At 39.8% G+C, this 16,987-nt stretch overlaps 2 protein-coding genes across 4 annotated transcripts; both read left to right on the forward strand.

Moving 5' to 3' along the window:
- The first annotated feature begins 1,508 nt into the window (after window positions 1-1,508).
- mif (macrophage migration inhibitory factor) lies at window positions 1,509-3,932 on the forward strand. Its single transcript, XM_074648825.1, has 3 exons — window positions 1,509-1,727; window positions 3,324-3,496; window positions 3,663-3,932. Exons 1-3 carry the CDS (start codon window positions 1,620-1,622, stop codon window positions 3,727-3,729), a joined length of 348 nt encoding a protein of 115 aa, XP_074504926.1. The 5' UTR covers window positions 1,509-1,619; the 3' UTR covers window positions 3,730-3,932.
- A 2,626-nt stretch (window positions 3,933-6,558) lies between these two features.
- LOC141775455 (uncharacterized) lies at window positions 6,559-15,529 on the forward strand. 3 transcript variants are annotated; one of them, XM_074648833.1, is made up of 5 exons: window positions 6,559-6,825; window positions 8,646-9,095; window positions 10,136-10,263; window positions 11,390-11,450; window positions 13,063-15,529. In XM_074648833.1, the coding sequence occupies exons 2-5, from the start codon at window positions 8,744-8,746 to the stop codon at window positions 14,352-14,354; spliced, it is 1,833 nt and encodes a 610-aa protein (XP_074504934.1). In that variant the 5' UTR covers window positions 6,559-6,825; window positions 8,646-8,743; the 3' UTR covers window positions 14,355-15,529. The 3 variants fall into 3 exon arrangements, with proteins under 3 accessions (XP_074504934.1, XP_074504933.1, XP_074504932.1); XM_074648832.1 differs by having other exon boundaries at window positions 6,560-6,789; XM_074648831.1 differs by having other exon boundaries at window positions 6,560-6,779.
- Window positions 15,530-16,987: the final 1,458 nt, after the last annotated feature.

Consider the following 16,987-nt stretch of genomic DNA (forward strand, 5'->3'; position numbering starts at 1 on the left):
CTGCAGTGTGGAGTGAGCGCGCATGCCCGTCTAGCAGAGGTGGAGCGAGACAGCGAGAATGCGCGCTGTGTGTGTGAGTGAAGGCAAGCAGGCAGGCAGAAGAGGAGAGACTCCGGCCACACGCTTGCATATGCGCCCATGCGCGCATATGCAAGCGCGCGCATGGGCTCCCGACCCGGTAGATTTATACCTGTAAAAAGTTACAAACAGCCCCTTTAAATAAAATAATAAAATAAAATAAATAAAAAGAGAATATAAAAAATATAAAAGATAATACAATATAAAATATAAAAATACAATATGTATATTGATGAGATGACAGTTTTGCCAGATTATTGCACAAAGTGTCCGTCAGATAATTATGTAATTGTTGCACATAACAGTATTTACATTGCACAAAAGTGACACAAAAGTGACCAACGTGTTATTGCACATGTCCATAACAGTAGAATCATCATTTTGTACTTAATGTGGAACAGTGGTGATGATTGTTTTGAAGTAAATAATAACACACAACAAAATGCTTGGCTTACATTTGGTTGGCGTGATGTTTATGTCAACCATACATCCACAGTGTTAACAGAAACTGTGTCTTCCGGGATGGATGGAGGCGCTGTGGTCACTTTGTCATGTTGCTCAGACTCTCTACAAGGAAGGAAGAAGAGGTTTCTTCCGCCTGTCGACACTAGTGATGGGAATTCAGGCTCTTTTTAGTGAGCCAGATCATTTGGCTCAGCTCACCAAGAAGAGCCGGCTCTTTCGGCTCCCAAATGGCTCTTCGTTTTACCACTTCTGCCTTTTATATATTTCCGCCAAATTTAGCGCTGTTTTGACCTATGATTAGTATGTGTACACATATATCATTTAAATTATTCAATATAATTATACTAAACCTTATATATCATATGCTGATCACTCTGTGCAATAATTATATAATTACCTGACGGACACTTTGTGCAATAATCTGGCAAAAATGTAATCTGGCAAAACTGTAATCTCATCAGTATACATATTGTATTTTTATATTTTATATTGTATTATCTTATATATTTTTTTATATTTATATTGCACTATCTCTTTTTTTATTGTATTATCTTTTCATTAGCACCTATGGGATTGTCACAATCCAATTTCGTTGTACTACACAATGACAATAAAGGGCTTGAATCTTGAATCTTGAATCTTGAAATCACTTCCAGAATACCATAATTTTACAAGCTGCTTCATTTCCAACTGTCACTCATCTTGTCTGCTATTCGCGCATCAAACTCCTCTGTCTCTTTCTCTCCTCCTCTCTCTCCTGCTCTGTACCTGTAGACCATCAGCGCGCTGCCCCTCCCTGCTTGATGGTATGATCCTTGTCTGTCATCACCTCATTGGTCGCACGGACGTCATTAACACAACATTCAGTCACAGTCAGTGCATGGAGTGCCCGTGGCGCGGAGAAGATCGTCCTATCATTCTGCCTTGAATTAATTAAAGAAAGAAACAAAAAAAACTTTCACTTAAAAGAGCCGGTTCAAAAAGCCGGCTCGTTCACAACGACACATCACTAGTCAGCAGCATCCACAGCGTGTGAAGAAGAGGAGTAAAGAAGACAGCACTACAAAGGAGTAATCATGCCGATGTTTGTTGTGAACACCAACGTGGCCAAAAGCGACGTACCGGCGGCTTTGCTGTCCGAGGCCACCGAGGAGCTGGCCAAAGCGATGGGCAAACCTGCACAGGTAGGCCAGCAGCTTATTCCTGCAGGATATATGCTCACCGTGCTCACTATGAAACTAACGACGCATCTGTCTCCATACTTTCCTATATGGATCAGCTGTGCAATATCATTTTCCACTTTGGCAATTTTGTTTATAGTCTGTTTATTGTCAATACTGTAGATACTGCTCCTTTTTATACTTCCTTCTATTTAAATGGTTCATATTTTGTTACACTTTGTTTAGCTCTTATTTACTGTGTTAGCTGATGCAATATTGCTTTTTGCACTATCCCCTTTGCTGCTGTACACTGCAAATTTCCCCACTGCGGGACTAATAAAGGAATATCTTATCTTATCTGTATGTATTTAATTTATCTGCTGAATGCAATACGACTAACACCTGAAGCCTGATTTCTATTTAACTATAAGTAGAGATTATACCTCTCTACTCAATGAATAAGGCAATAGTTTATTGTGCAAGTATGCAAACACAGGCTTGACTGTTATTTGTAGAGTTAGCATGGGTAGATGATTAATCAGCAGTGTCAGTTCACTAAACCTGCAGGTTAAAGCAAATCTTTTATCATGTCATACAAACTGAATACTTTTTTAAGGGGACCTATTGTGCTTTTGTGTTTTTTTTCCTTTTCTTTAGTGCGTTATATAGTTTTATTGTGCATGTAACAGTTCTGCATAGTTACAAAGCCTAAAGTCCACACCAAAGAGAGTTCATTCTCCCCCACAAAAACACTGCTTTTGAACTGCCTGAAACGCCTTGCTTGAAGTCCTGCTTTTTCTTCCGTAACTTTGTGATGTCACCAAGACACAAATTTTTCCTATAGCGGCTGGTTCGAGCAGAGCTGAAGTGGAGTCCAAAGAGTTTTAGACAGAGGGTGAAAAATAAGGCATTTTTTGAACATTAAAGCATCTAAACATGTTCTAATAGAAACCCCAAATACAAGTATGCAGTTGAAAATAAGCATAATAGGTACCCTTTAAAACAGGACTCAGAGGCAGCTATATAATAAGACATTATGTCACGTGTCACATCATGTGTGCAGCATTTGATTCCAAGACTAATTTCCCTCTGGAGACACTAAAGTGTATCTTATTGTATCTTTCAAAGAGTTCAAAATATCAAATAATTTGCTACCTACATTTTTTCTTTCAGTTCAACTAGCATGTATAAAAATATTCAACATAAAGTAACTTGCACATAAAATAAATATTTAAAATGTGGGTTCACATTGTAGGGTATTGTTTTTTGGGAATTCTAATATTTTTAGGTTAAATATCTTTTAAATGTGAATCTTTTTAGGCAAGAAATGTTAAGAAGAAAAAAAATAGATTAAAGGGGTTCAGTATTTCCACCAGAATAAAAATATGAATTTGCATTTAGACCATTATGTAGGAAAATTATACTGTAAGTTAAACAGTCAAATTAATGAATACAATACATTAAAATATTAGAGTATTCCACAGCTATTTTTCAGTGACTTGTCAAAAAAATGTCTTCAGGGTGGTGCTGCTGTGGGGAAATTTGTTTGATTTTGATTCATGACTTCACTATTTAAAAAATCCTGACCTAAGTTTTGTGTCTCTGTCTTGCATATACCAGTACATCGCTGTGCATATCAACCCTGACCAAATGATGATGTTTGGAGGAAAGGGAGACCCCTGCGCACTCTGCTCCATCCACAGTATTGGCAAGATCGGCGGTGCTCAGAACAAGCAATACGCTAAACTCCTGTGTGGACTGCTCAACAAACACCTGGGCGTCTCTCCTGACAGGTAGTACACACACACACACACACACAGCAACCAGTACATTTACTGCACATAACGTGATAAGTAAAGGTAACATGGTGACAGAAACACACAGACTCCTTGTACCTCACATACCTTGCTCACCGTTAATGTCCAATCCCATTAACCTATTTCTCTGTGTCTATTTCAGGATTTACATTAACTTTATAGACATGGATGCAGCCAATGTGGCCTGGAACAACACTACCTTTGGCTGAGATGGAGGTCGACACACTGAAATAGAAGATCATTCCAGTATTTTCCTATATGTACGAGCATGGTTAAATGCTGAAAGAAAAAAAAAATTAGGACGCAAAGATACCTGGTAATGACTCTTATAAGCACTTATAGCTGGACCCTTTAGCTTTGCACTGATCTTTTCCCATTAATATGCAATAAAGCAAACCCTGCAGATCATAAATTAATCTCTGTTTTCCTTGATTGTCTATAGCCTGACAAAGACACACTACATTTTACAAGCTCTGTATTATTTATTAGATTCAATCCTGGAAAACACCCAGTGAAAAGTAATAGAGCCTTTTCAATGTAGACAAGCACAATGCCAGGACCCTGAAACTGAAGCAGCTAAATTCAATATTTAATTATTTACATCTGTGCTTTCCCTATGGTGACATGTCAAAATGTCACCACCTCTCTGAGCTTCTGTACCATGCAAACTGTTTAAAATAAGCTAAAGGAATAAATTGAAGAACCATTCTAAGGCAGAAAATCCTACTTTGGGCCCCAAAGTGAGAGTGAAAATGAGCTGTCAATTATCTACTTTACAGCTTACTTGGAACTATCTGTGTGTCCCAACTGAATGCCTCTCGACCTTTGCTTGACCACAGCGAGCCAAGTGTGTGCTGCCGTTGTGAAACTATTGTTTGCCTGGTGTTTGTTGACATAGTGGGAGATGTTCATTTTAATAGTCAAATTTATTTGCATTACTGATTTCTTGTTATCTGTTATCTACAGTAAAAAAAAATACACATCACTGAGTATGCCTTTATAAGAGAGACATGTTATCCTCATATTTTTTTTTGTGTTATATTGTACATGTTGTTTTAACAGCTGGTGTATGTGTTTGTATACAGTTGTTTATTAGCAGTCAACACAAATACCATTACTTTTTAATCTAATTGCTTTAATTGAAGAATACAGAGTGAATGAATGACTTCGGGTTGACTTCTCACACATTAGTTATGCAAACAGTTTGTAATCCTGGTCTAAATAACAAAGATAACATAGTACCATGTAGCGTAATTGTAATTCTGTGTCCACCTTTGCCCAGATCATCATATCTGGGCAAAAACTAGAGCCTTGTAACCATCAATTAATTGACACCATCAAAGAGTAGGAACACTTTATGCTGCTTTCAAGTACCCCTCTTAAATTCTGAACATTATTAATAATATATGTAATTTTAATCTATCTATCTATCTATACATATATATGTGTATATATATATGTATGTGTATATATATATATATATATATATGTATGTGTATATATATATATATATATATATGTGTGTGTATATATATATATATATATATATGTGTGTGTATATATATATATACATATATATGTATGTATGTATATATATATATACATATGTATGTATGTATGTGTATATATATGTACATATGTATATATCACTGGCAAAACAAGGCTTGTCATCATTGAAGGCCATCTCAAGGCAGTGAGATATCGGGATGAGATTTTGCAGCCAGTGGCGATCCCATACCTCCACAATCTGGGACCTAACTTCATCCTCCAAGATGACAACGCCCCCCCCCCCACAGAGCCAGGGTTATCACAGACTACCTCCACAATGTGGGAGTAGAGAGAATGGAACGGCCTGCCAAGAGTCCAGACCTCAACCCAATTCAACACCTCTGGGATCAGCTTTGACGTGCTGTACGTGTTAGAGTGACCAACACAACCACGCTGGCTGACCTGCAACGAATCCTGGTTGAGGAATGGAACGCCATCCCACAGCAACGCGTGACCAGGTTGGTGACCAGCATGAGGAGGAGGTGCCAGGCTGTTGTGACTGCGTATGGATCTTCCACCGCTACTGAGGCTCCTGACATATTGTATTAAATGAATAAAGTGTAAAATTGCCAATATGTCTTGTTTGTTCCTTGTTACTGATAGAGAGTTCAATTATCCAATCCACCAAACAACTCCCAACAAGAGTCAACACCAACAGGAGAATACACTGTTTACCATCGACGGAGCATTTTGGCAAATTTCTCTTTAAAGGCACAACTGTTCAATTGCTTGTTAACACAAATAGCTAATCAGCCAATCACATGGCAGCAACTCAATGCATTTCAGCATCTAGACGTGGTGAAGACGACTTGCTGAAGTTCAAACCGAGCATCAGCATGGGGAAGAAAGGGGATTTAAGTGACTTTGAACGTGGCATGGTTGTTGGAGCCAGACGGGCTGGTCTGAGTATTTAAAAAACTGCTGATCTACTGGGATTTTCACGCACAACCATCTCTAGGGTTTACAGAGAATGGTCCGAAAAAGAGAAAATATCCAGTGAGCGGCAGCTGTGTGGACGAAAAATGCCTTGTTGATGTCAGAGGTCAGAGGAGAATGGGCAGAGTGGTTCAAGACGATAGAAAGGCAACAGTAACTCAAATAACCACTCGTTACAACCAAGGTATGCAGAATACCATCTCTGAACGCACAACACGTCCAACCTTGAAGCAGATGGGCTACAGCAGCAGAAGACCACCAGTACTAGCAAGGTGTACCTAATAAAGTGGCCGGTGAGTGTATATATGTATCTGGGCTTGTTCCTACCAGATTGGTTGCTATAGTAACCTTCCGGAGTAGCAAGCAGATATGCGCATGCGCAAAGGGACATGTCTACCAATTCCAACTATTTTGACAACCAAATTTTATTTTTTAAATTTTTATTGTTTTTAAACGTATTGAAAGATACAACCTATACAACCTATTGTTTTATGGATAAAACAAAAATACGCGGGGTAACCAAAAATGGTAATATATCTTGCAGTATCGATAGTGACGCGGTGCTGACGTCACACTTCCCTCCCTCTTGGGAATGCTGAGTGAAAATGGCGCACGGACATCTTGCTGCCGTCTGGCTGCTACACGTTGACTAACTAACGAGAAACTAATGCAGCGGGTTCAGGAGGTAGAGGAGCCGTGTTACTGTTCGTGTAGTAAAGTTTCTTTGGTTCACACGAAGTTAATCAACGTGGACAAAGCACAGGATCTCTGCTCGGTCAGTAATGGTCAGTATGTCACAGAAACGGTCAACTGCTCGCCATGTGAGCTTCATTTACATGTTTAGCTTCTTGTTTAATGTCATTACAATGCCTCTCCTGTGTTTCTAATAACGTTATGTGTAGCGTAGCAGGGACACAATGTGTGGTCTGCTGTCGTCGAGAGAGAAACATGTTTATTTATTACATATCAATGAACATAGCTGACTGTAATGTGGTTCAGAAAGATGCATGTCAGTAATACATGATGGGTGAATCATCTGGTGTTTCATTCCTAACCATTAACGTTAAACTAGCATTACCTGTTGTCATTGTCATCCCTGTTTTTGCTAAATCCTGATGGTTCTCCCTCTAATGCTACCATGGGATTGCTTATATCTAAACAGTCTTATGTGTTGTTGCTGATGAATTGCACACTGTGTTTTTGTCTGCTGGTTTTTCCTTAAAGGTCCCATATTATAAAAAAAAGTGAGATTTTCATGTCTTTTATATTATAAAGCAGGTTTAAGTGCTATATAAATACCGTTAAACGCTCAATATACGGAGAAATACACACACGCACAGCCCGTATTCAGAAATTGTGCGTTTGAAACAAGCCGTTAGGATTTCTGTCCATTTGTGATGTCACGAATATACAATTATATAGATCATCACATGGTTTTAAACATAAACATTCTAAATGTGTCCCAGTTTATTTCCTGGTTGCAGTGTATGTGAATGACATCAGCTGACAGGAAGTATACATGGACCCAAGCTGTTGCCTAGCAACGCAATTCCATTGCAATTTCGTTGAAATGCATTAAACGGAGCGTTTTAGACGGAGGGTAAATACAGGCATATTCAGACAGACGGTATGAGGAAAATAAAGTTTTTTTTTTACATTATAGCATGTAAACATGTTCTAGTAGAAACATAAAATACAAGTATGAACCTGAAAATGAGCACAATATGGGACCTTTAAGACAAGACAGTTAGGTGGATTGATGGGAAAGGACGGAGATGCATATTTGTAATACATGATAGCCATTAACGTTAAATTAGCATTACCGGATGTCATTGTCATCCCTGTTTTTGCTAACTGTAACTTTATAACATTAACGGCACCTCTTGGCGCTAAATCCTGATCCTAATGCTACCATGGGATTGCTTATATCTAAACAGTCTTATGTGTTGTTGCTGATTAATTGCACACTGTGTTTGTGTCTGCTGGTTTTTCCTTAAAGGTCCCATATCGTGCTCATTTTCAGGTTCATGCTTGTATTTTGTGTTTCTACTAGAACATGTTTACATGCTTTAATGTTCAAACAACACATTATTTTCCTCATACCGTCTGTCTGAATATACCTGTATTCACGCTATGTCAGAAACGCTCCGTTTTAGCGTATTTCAACGGAATGGCAATGGAATTACGTTGCTAGGAAACAGCTTGGGTCCATGTTTACTTCCTGTCAGCTGATGTCATTCACATACACTGCAACCAGGAAATAAACTGGGACACATTTAGTATGTTTATGTTTAAAACTGTGAAATTGTCTAAATATTGTAGATTTGTGACATCACAAATGGACAGAAATCCTGACGGCTTGTTTCAAACACACAGTTTCTGTCTGTGTTTCTCCGTGGATTCAACATTTTGATACTTTCACAGTATTTATATATAAACCTGCTTTATAATATAAAAGACATGAAAATCTCTCTTTTTTATAATATGGGACCGTTAAGTCAAAACACCCCTAAGGGCTGTGAGGCAGTTAAGTGGATTGATGGGAAAGGACGGAGAGCATCCCTGGGTTTTAAAGCCCTGTGTCCACAAACATACACCCTGCTAAAGTCACCCTAACATGATCTCTTATCTCTCTGTTTAGGGGGCACATGACAGTGGGAAGTGAAAGGACCAGTGCAGCATCACAACAAGATTAACCCATCTAAGACACCTGTAAGCTGCTCCCAGCTTTCTTCAACGATGTCTGACTTCCTGATGAGAGAGTTCAGGGCCCAGCTGACCACCAGCATGGACTCAGTCCTGAGGAGAGCTGTGTTTGAAATAACGATGATCTTTGAGAACAGTCTACGCGGCCATCAAATGGAGCTGGCACAGAAAGGAGAAGAGGTTGCTCAACTTAAAATAAAGTTGCAGAGTGTGGAGCTCAAGCTGAGCAAAATTGAGCCCGGAGGGGACAGAGGAGCGGAGACGAAAAAAGGAGAGCCTGAAGAGACGAAAAAAGGAGAGCCTGTAGAGACGAAAAAAGGAGAGCCTGTAGATGTTCCCAACGCCCCTGTGCAACCGTCTGATGTTCCTGAGATTGATTTTGAAGGTATAGTATTCAAATGAGGTGAATAACTTGATCAAATATGCTGCTTTCTACTGTGGAAGACATTCTATGAGTGAATGTATATTTTGGAGAGCTACCGAAATATTGCTCAAAGTCACACTTGCCAACCTTGAGACCTTTAAAAAAAGGGAGGATTTCAAAGCCATAGTGGGGGGGTCTGGGGGTCCTCTCCCATAAACATTTTAGTTTCAGAGGCTTTGTTTCCTATATTCTTGTGACTTTGAAAGAGTGAAAATAACAAAATAATAAGTGCACTGCAACAGCATTTTTATGTTAAACTTTTTTGTGTTTACCTTTAACTCCCAGGAAAGAAAACAGAATAATTCGCCCCTCTGGTGTGAACTTGGCGTGCAAATCTCTTGCATAAACTAATATTCATTAGTTTTTATTTATTTTTGCTCCTGCTTGAGTGTTTCTTTCTCTTAGTTCTCTCCATTTCTCTCTCCTTCTCTCACTGAAGGTCCTTTCAGACACAACGCGATAACGGCACCACTGCGCTCTGAAACCCGTTATTTCCAATGGCTTGCGCCGTGCAATGATGGCTTTTCGCTGCAGCGCCCAAAGCCCAACTTTGGGCACAACTTTGACTTTTAAACATGAGCTCAAACTGCGCTTTGTCGCGAGCATACATTGCTCTCTTCCACCAGGAAACAACAGTTGGTGTAGCTCTATTGTCATCTGGGTGGAAACGGCAGGGATTATACACACTGTTCGGTTCCAGAAACAGGCTAAGATAATGAAAAGGAAAGAAAAGTGTGAAAATTTGCCATAAATCAGGAGAAATACGGTAGAATTGTAGGGAGGAATCCGGGAGAGGGCAATGAAAAATGGGAATCTCCCGGGGAAATCGGGAGGGTTAGCAAGTATGCTCAAAGTACAGTAACCAGTATTAGTCGCAAGTTTATGTGAGGGTAGCAAAGAGAAAGCCTTTTTAACTGCATGCATGTACATTTCTTTCTACAACATTCAGTCAAATGAATCGTGGCTTATCATAGTTTGACCATGTTTATGTTTTTGTGCAGTACCCGATGACTGGTGTGCTCCCCTGGGCTGCGAAACCATGATCAAGAAAAAGGATGTCTTTTGTTCCAGCATAAAACTGCGCCCGCTGTCCATTCCTCTGTGGCCACTTCCGATCATCAAGCAGGAGGTGTGTAACTGGAGGGGAGATCTGGATCTGAATGAGCCTGCAGATGACAACTTGATAATTTCTGTTGTTTGAAGAGGCAGGCTAAAACAGTTGTCAGCACACACTGCTGTGTTGTTGTTCAGTGTTGATGGCACAGTCATAATATAACGGAATACATGAATTTCAGAAACATTACATGTCACCACAGCCAGTGGTATGAAGTTGACAAAATATGCTTGTGTTGTGTCAGATTTTGACAAAACCTTTTTCTATACCACATGACCAATATTTCCATAAAGAATTGTGCAAACCACTCCTAAACTTTCTGGGATATCCTGCAAGCAGGTGTAATGGGGTGGAAATGATTGTCTCAATAGTGAGATATGTGGTATTATAAAACAAATGACTTAATTCATCCTGATTTAATGCTATGTGAATAAGCTTTATTGTTAAGATATTATTAGGTATATTGTTGCTTTTTAAATGACAAAGATGACAGTTTTAAAACAAATTAAATACTTGCTTGTTGTTAATGGCAGAACACAGAAGGGCAAAGACACACAGCGTTTTTTCCGGCTGAGACAATTTGGTTGTGTCTGGTTGCTATGATACAGAATATAATAATAAAGTAAAAAAGGCGGCACAAGTAGTACTTGCTCTGGATGAAGGGAAAGCTGAAGCATGTAGAGAGAGAGGACAGACCCGCCTCTCCATTGTTGTTGTTGTTGTTCAGCGCTTGTAGACTACATGTAGGATGTGATTGTTGGTCTTTGTTGTATTTTCCCACCCCTCCTCCATTGTGATTGGATGGATGGGTAAAACAGTGACGAGCGCAGCGTTATACACAAAGTTGAAAATTTTTTTCCAGCCACTCTCAGCGATATATTCAGTATATGCAGTAGGGGTTAGATATATTGGATATATCCAACTCCAATCCTATCAGTATATTGTATTTTCCTTAGCTGTCCTGTGTTATGAAGAGCTACAATATCCACTTCTTCACATTTGGGCAAAATGATTGAAAGTTTGACATTCAAAGTTCATCTCATAAATTGCAGCCTATGCAGACACAGCTCCATGTACACATGTTCTTCGTACTTTGCATTGTTAATCACCGGATCTCTAACCAATAACATCTGTATTTTAGGTGGTTAACTGTGACATTGACTCCCACCAGCGGACAAAGAGTCTCAGGAGATCCAAGAGAAGTGAGTTTCATTCTTAATTCATTCTTTCATTCTTTATTTTGTGCTGTAAACTATTTTTATTATTGTCAGAATGAGTACTATAATTAAACTTCTACATTCATTCATTTACACATTACATTCACGGATAGATAACAGATTTCATGATTTCCAAGGCTCCGTTTGGAAGTAAGAATACTGTCTTTGTCTACTTGTCAGGTAAATCCAAAGCTGTCAAGTGTACAAGTTTATACCGGTTTGATTTTTATGCCAACCAACTGAACCGGCATTTGTCATGACACGTTCTGGCAAATTAAAAAAGAAGCCAACATCAACAACCGGTGCCGAAAGCGTCACAGCGCTAAATCCAGCTTGTATTGCATTAGTAATAAGCAATATGACAACATGATTAACATAATATTATGTAGGGCTGTCCTGAATACCATTTTATTGGGCTTTGTAGCGTTGGTGAGAAATATTCTAAGGCATTTTAAGCTTTGCGGCGTGGCCGGCGCAGCAGGCTGACATATCACCCGTTTCAGTGCCCGGCACAGCGCCGCTCCCGCACTACTGTACACACGCACACACACACACCTCCACACACAACAAACAGCAATATCTGTCTGAGAATAACTAATAATAATTAATGTTGAATATGAATAATGAATAGTGTAGTGGGATTATTCCTTATTTCATGGGGTATTTGGGGATTTATAATTTATTATTACATACTTATTATACAAAAAACAAAGCATTCGAATAGTGATTTGGAGGTCGATTACCATGGCAACAGTCGAACCTTCAAAGCATTCGGGTCAGCCCCAACATTATGTATGTTTATTAACAGACTAAGGAAGCCACTCGTCAAAGGCTAACTGGAGGTGGTCTGTTAAGGTGGACCAGCTATTCCCATTTTAGTGACAAGCCGCTCCTCCGAGTTTTGGAGTCAAGTGCGACACCTAGTGGTAAAATTCGGTATACCGGTCTGGTCTGTTGTTGTGGCTTAATATCAAACTTGTTTGAAAATGTTTACACCTGCACAACTCTACTTGTCTGTGGATTATCCAGATTACAGGTGGTGACATACAGTACTTGCTTTTACCAAGGTTGCTATATTATTAATGTTAAGATTATGGAAGGTAAAATGGGTGTGGCAAAAAAACACTTAGTTTCACTTCACTTCAGCATCCCACCATTGTTGTTGTCATTTGACATCACCTCCTGGGTTAACACCAGCACCATTCACGTGCTTAATAACATTTGCAGAAGCACAGTGCTCGTTTGTGAAGATGCATACAACCAATGCTCAGAAGGAATGCAGGATACACGGGGTAGCCATCATGAACACAAGTCGTTTAACGTTTGTCAGCACTCGCACTGATTCCCAAAAGATGTGTTGCAGTAAACTGTATTAAATGTCATCTTTCAATGCTGTGAGCATTACAAATTCTATATCCTTCCACTGTATTGGTGTGGGGACAGAAACATGGCCTAAATAATAACAGAACTGTCAGTAGTGTAGGTATCTTATTTAAATCAGTTTGTTAAATAATAGACGGTTTGGTTTATTATATTCACATGACCTCTGCTTTTTCACTGGGTCACAGTTTCATTTTTTGCTGTTTTTCTTTCACAGGTTCCTCATTAAGCGAGAAGCACAAAGACAAGGATGAAGGAAGTCGACGTCCAGCGATGAGAAACGACATGAAGAAATTGCTCCAAGACATCAAGCAGGAGTGTACTGACCAAACTGACGGTACAGTTCTTAGAAGTAGAGGGAGAAATTTATCAGGAAAAGAGCAAGAAAATACAACGCTGAGCAAAAGAGAGGAAGGAAAACTCGCAGCAGCTGAGTCCAGAGAAAAGGAGACAGAGACGGAGAAAAACGACGGTCAAAAACTGTACTCCTGCAAGTTTTGTAAGAAGGAATTTAATACAGTGTTTGGCCGGAATGTGCACGCACGAATGCACAAGAAGTGCAAAGGTTGCAAAAGAGAGTTCCCTTCTCCAAGTGCTCTTAGGTGTCATAAATTATCTTGCAAAAGACTCAAGAGATTGTTGGCAAAAAAAGCTCAGCTCGCTAACCCTCCAAAACCCGAGACCTGTGATGAAGAAAACCCGATTGCACCGAGCAAAACACAGGAGGTTGTCGAGGAGGAGAGCACACCTTCCTCTACCAACCAAGGAGAATCATCTATCCAGAAAGCTGTGTACACAAAAAAGCACTCCTGTGCAGACTGCAACAAGAAGTTTCATAGCAGTTTTAGGCTGAAAGAGCATGTGCGTGTTCATACTGGTGAGAAGCCATTTCCGTGCCGCATGTGCCCAAAGAAATTCCGCATCAATCAGTCACTCAAATATCACGTACTGAGAATGCACAAAGACCAAACGAATTCCATTGAGACCAATGAAAACCTTGCATGGACCATGCCTTTAGAGGAGACTGAAGATTGCGGTGAGGATTTGACGTCTCCAAGGAAAACACAAGTCGAGCAATCATTCGCCCATAACAACGTTCAGACAGATGGCGATCCAGACACAAGGCCGGGCTCAAAATGGGAAACCATGGGCACCCGCTGCCCTGATGGTTTCATCTGCTCGTTGTGCAAGAAGCTCTCAAGAAACCAATACCTGTTGATTGAACACTTTCGCACCCACACGGGAGAGAGGCCCCTCAAATGTGACAGGTGTTCGTCAGGGTTTCGTTCTCGTGGACAGCTAAGCATGCACAAGAAGAGATGTAATCCTGCTGTACTGGTGGCCGAGTGTACGAAGTGTAATAAGAAATTTGACTCGCAAGCAAGGTTAATTAAGCATATGCCGAATTGTCATAGAGATCGGCCTAAGCCTAATTTGTGTAAGGTCTGTGGAAAAGGCTTCTTCACTAAAGGACGCCTCAAGAACCACATGGAACATTTACATAAGTGAGCCAGAAGACGGTCAGCATCACCTGTCTGTGGACATTGAAACACTGGATGTTGTCATTTATGATCTTACGGATTCCCTGCATTTAACCTTTTTTTTTATAGGTTCTGTTGTTTTTATTCTTTTTTGAGATGTAATAAGATGTTTATACAACTCACATCGGTATTCCCCATCTCTGTTAAATATTTAAAAAGTACTGTAAAACCAGTAATAAAAAATGTGGTGTAGTTCATCATCACACTTACAGTATTGTGTCATTTCAATGTAAAGTAAGAGCTCAGATGTAAAACATCAAAGTCTATGTCCATGTATACTGTAGAGGGGTCTAGTCCACCACCAAGTACGCTTGATCTATGGTTATCATTTATTTGTTTTTAAAGTCTAAACATTTCTTAATATTTTCACTGATGATGTGAAAAAAGGAAATCCAATTAGGAAACCACTAATGGAGAAAAGGTGATGGAAATGTGTGCTTTTGGCTATACCTGACAAACAAGGCTGTGTAAATGCAATATTGGACACTGTTACTCTTGTTCTGTTTGTTATGATTTTGTATCTTTTTTTAATTTTTATGTTCGAAATAAAGTTATTCATTCATTCATAAATGCAATATTGCCTTAAAGCAGACCTGCTCTTTGAATACAGTATTGGCCGCAATGGTTTAATGAACACTAAAAGAATAATCGAAGCTTTATGACAAAACAAATTTTGTGTTAAAAATCTGTCATCACACATTACCCAGTATCGTCAAATCCACCAACCTTGTTTTTGTATTTACTGAAGGTAAATGTTTGGTTATCTGTACATATTTGTCTACTGTTTGCCTTAATCACAGCTTGTGCTGTTTGTTATCAAGTGTTCAAGTTTTAGCAGATTTCAAAACTGCGTCATTCAAACAATCTTTCAGATCACCCCATCAGTGTCTGGGGCTGCGCTTGTTTGTGGAGTCGGAATTTTTTAACTCAGCTTTACGATGGTGACAGTATTTGCTGAAAACATTTCATTGTTATGGTCTTCTTACATTCAAAGTTGTTATGTTCATTCATCTGATGCTTGGAGTCCAGAAACGAGCCAGAACAAAAGCGAACATATTTTACAACTGTTCTAAAGTTTGTTTTATTTTGTACGGGAAGTATTCATATATCCACATGGATATAATGGAATAAACGGTCTTACAAGCCTACTGCTTTTATTTTCTTTAATAAAAGTATTATAAAAGTGGTGCTAGACTTAGACATTAACATTTCCACAATAAAATCCATATTTCATACCTTGTCTTGCATATTTTTTGAGTAAAACTAATTTTATTTTATTTTGTATTTATTTATTTGCACATTTATAAAACTGCACAAAATCCAGTGAATGAAAAAAACAAACAGGAAATGTGTCAGGAGAGGTCAAGAAGCCTTACAGCAGTGGTCTCAAACTCAATTTACCTGGGGGCCGCTGGAGGCAGAGTGTGGGTGAGGCTGGGCCGCATCAGGTATTCCACAAAAAAAGCTTTGTTAAAAAAAAAACAATCTTCTCAAACGTCATTATTAACAGTTCTTTAACTTGAATGGGTTCTTCTGAACATGAACGGTTCTTCTGAACACGAACTGTCCTGAACATGAATGGAACATTGAAGAACATGAACGGTTCTTCTGAACATGGCCTCTATTGCGTCTCCCACTTTTCCTGAAATTGTCTGTGCTCGTCACCAACCTTTCTCTTCACTGCAGGCTTTGAAAAAGACATGATTGGGGCTGTGTGACAAGATATATATTCATTCCACTTGGTGTCACTCCGCAATAAAGTTGTGCCTGCTGTGTTTGTGTTGCTCTGCAATTACACCACCAAACCGCTAGTTGGCGGCGGCGTCTCTATGAGTTTCCTTCTTCTTCTTGTACTACAAACAGAAACTGAGCGGAGTTGGAGCTAATAACTGTTGAACCACAGAACTTTTACTGACATTACTGCAACGCCGAAAAGAGAAAATATATCTGAGTGGATTTGTGTGAACAAACATTGAAAAGATGGAGGCAGAGAGAAGTAGAACTTTCTGTGGTTGTCCGGGGTCCTGGCCGCTCAGCATCGCTGAGCGACTGGACCAATCACAGCTGTTGCGGTCTGCGTCGCCGCGACGTGTAGTTACATTTCTGGAGAGGTGCACGTCAGGCTACGGCGTCGATTCAACGCAGAAGTATAAATCAAGCTTTAATCAAGCTTATGCGATGTTACACGGGCGCCGCCATAGTTGTTGTGAAATGTTTCTCTGCTTGCATCAAGCCCGGCCGATTGCCCGCCCCCGGGAGCCATATACCCCAGTGTGATTGGTAGGTTCGTTCAGCTCGGGCTCGCGCAACAAAGGGACCTTCCACGGCAAACTGCCATTCACATAAAACTCGCGGGCTGAGGGCGCCTGGTTAGCTCAGTTGGTAAAGCGGGCGCCCATGTAACAAGACTTGGTCCTGACCGCGGCGGCCTGGGTTCGAATCCGGCCTGTGGCCCTTTCCGCATCCACTCTCTCTCTCCCCCCTTTCCAAGACTCTATCCACTGTCCTGTCAATAAAAATGCCCCCAAAAAAAAAACTTTATAAAAAAAAAAAAAAAAAAAATTTGCGGGCCGCACTAACATTAAACTTTCATATCAAGGT

Source organism: Sebastes fasciatus, chromosome 10 (assembly GCF_043250625.1).
Source record: "Sebastes fasciatus isolate fSebFas1 chromosome 10, fSebFas1.pri, whole genome shotgun sequence".
In the NCBI taxonomy this organism is placed as follows: Eukaryota; Metazoa; Chordata; class Actinopteri; order Perciformes; family Sebastidae; genus Sebastes; species Sebastes fasciatus.

What these genes read in the sequence shown, in the direction of transcription:
- LOC141775455 (XM_074648833.1), top strand. Translation starts at nt 8,744, where the DNA reads ATGTCTGACTTCCTGATGAGAGAGTTCAGGGCCCAGCTGACCACCAGC. An exon ending in TCCTGAGATTGATTTTGAAG is followed by an intron (nt 9,096 to 10,135) that starts GTATAGTATTCA and finishes GTTTTTGTGCAG; the next exon opens with TACCCGATGACTGGTGTGCT. An exon ending in TCTCAGGAGATCCAAGAGAA is followed by an intron (nt 11,451 to 13,062) that starts GTGAGTTTCATT and finishes TTTCTTTCACAG; the next exon opens with GTTCCTCATTAAGCGAGAAG.
- mif (XM_074648825.1), top strand. Translation starts at nt 1,620, where the DNA reads ATGCCGATGTTTGTTGTGAACACCAACGTGGCCAAAAGCGACGTACCG. An exon ending in CGATGGGCAAACCTGCACAG is followed by an intron (nt 1,728 to 3,323) that starts GTAGGCCAGCAG and finishes TGCATATACCAG; the next exon opens with TACATCGCTGTGCATATCAA. An exon ending in CTGGGCGTCTCTCCTGACAG is followed by an intron (nt 3,497 to 3,662) that starts GTAGTACACACA and finishes TGTCTATTTCAG; the next exon opens with GATTTACATTAACTTTATAG.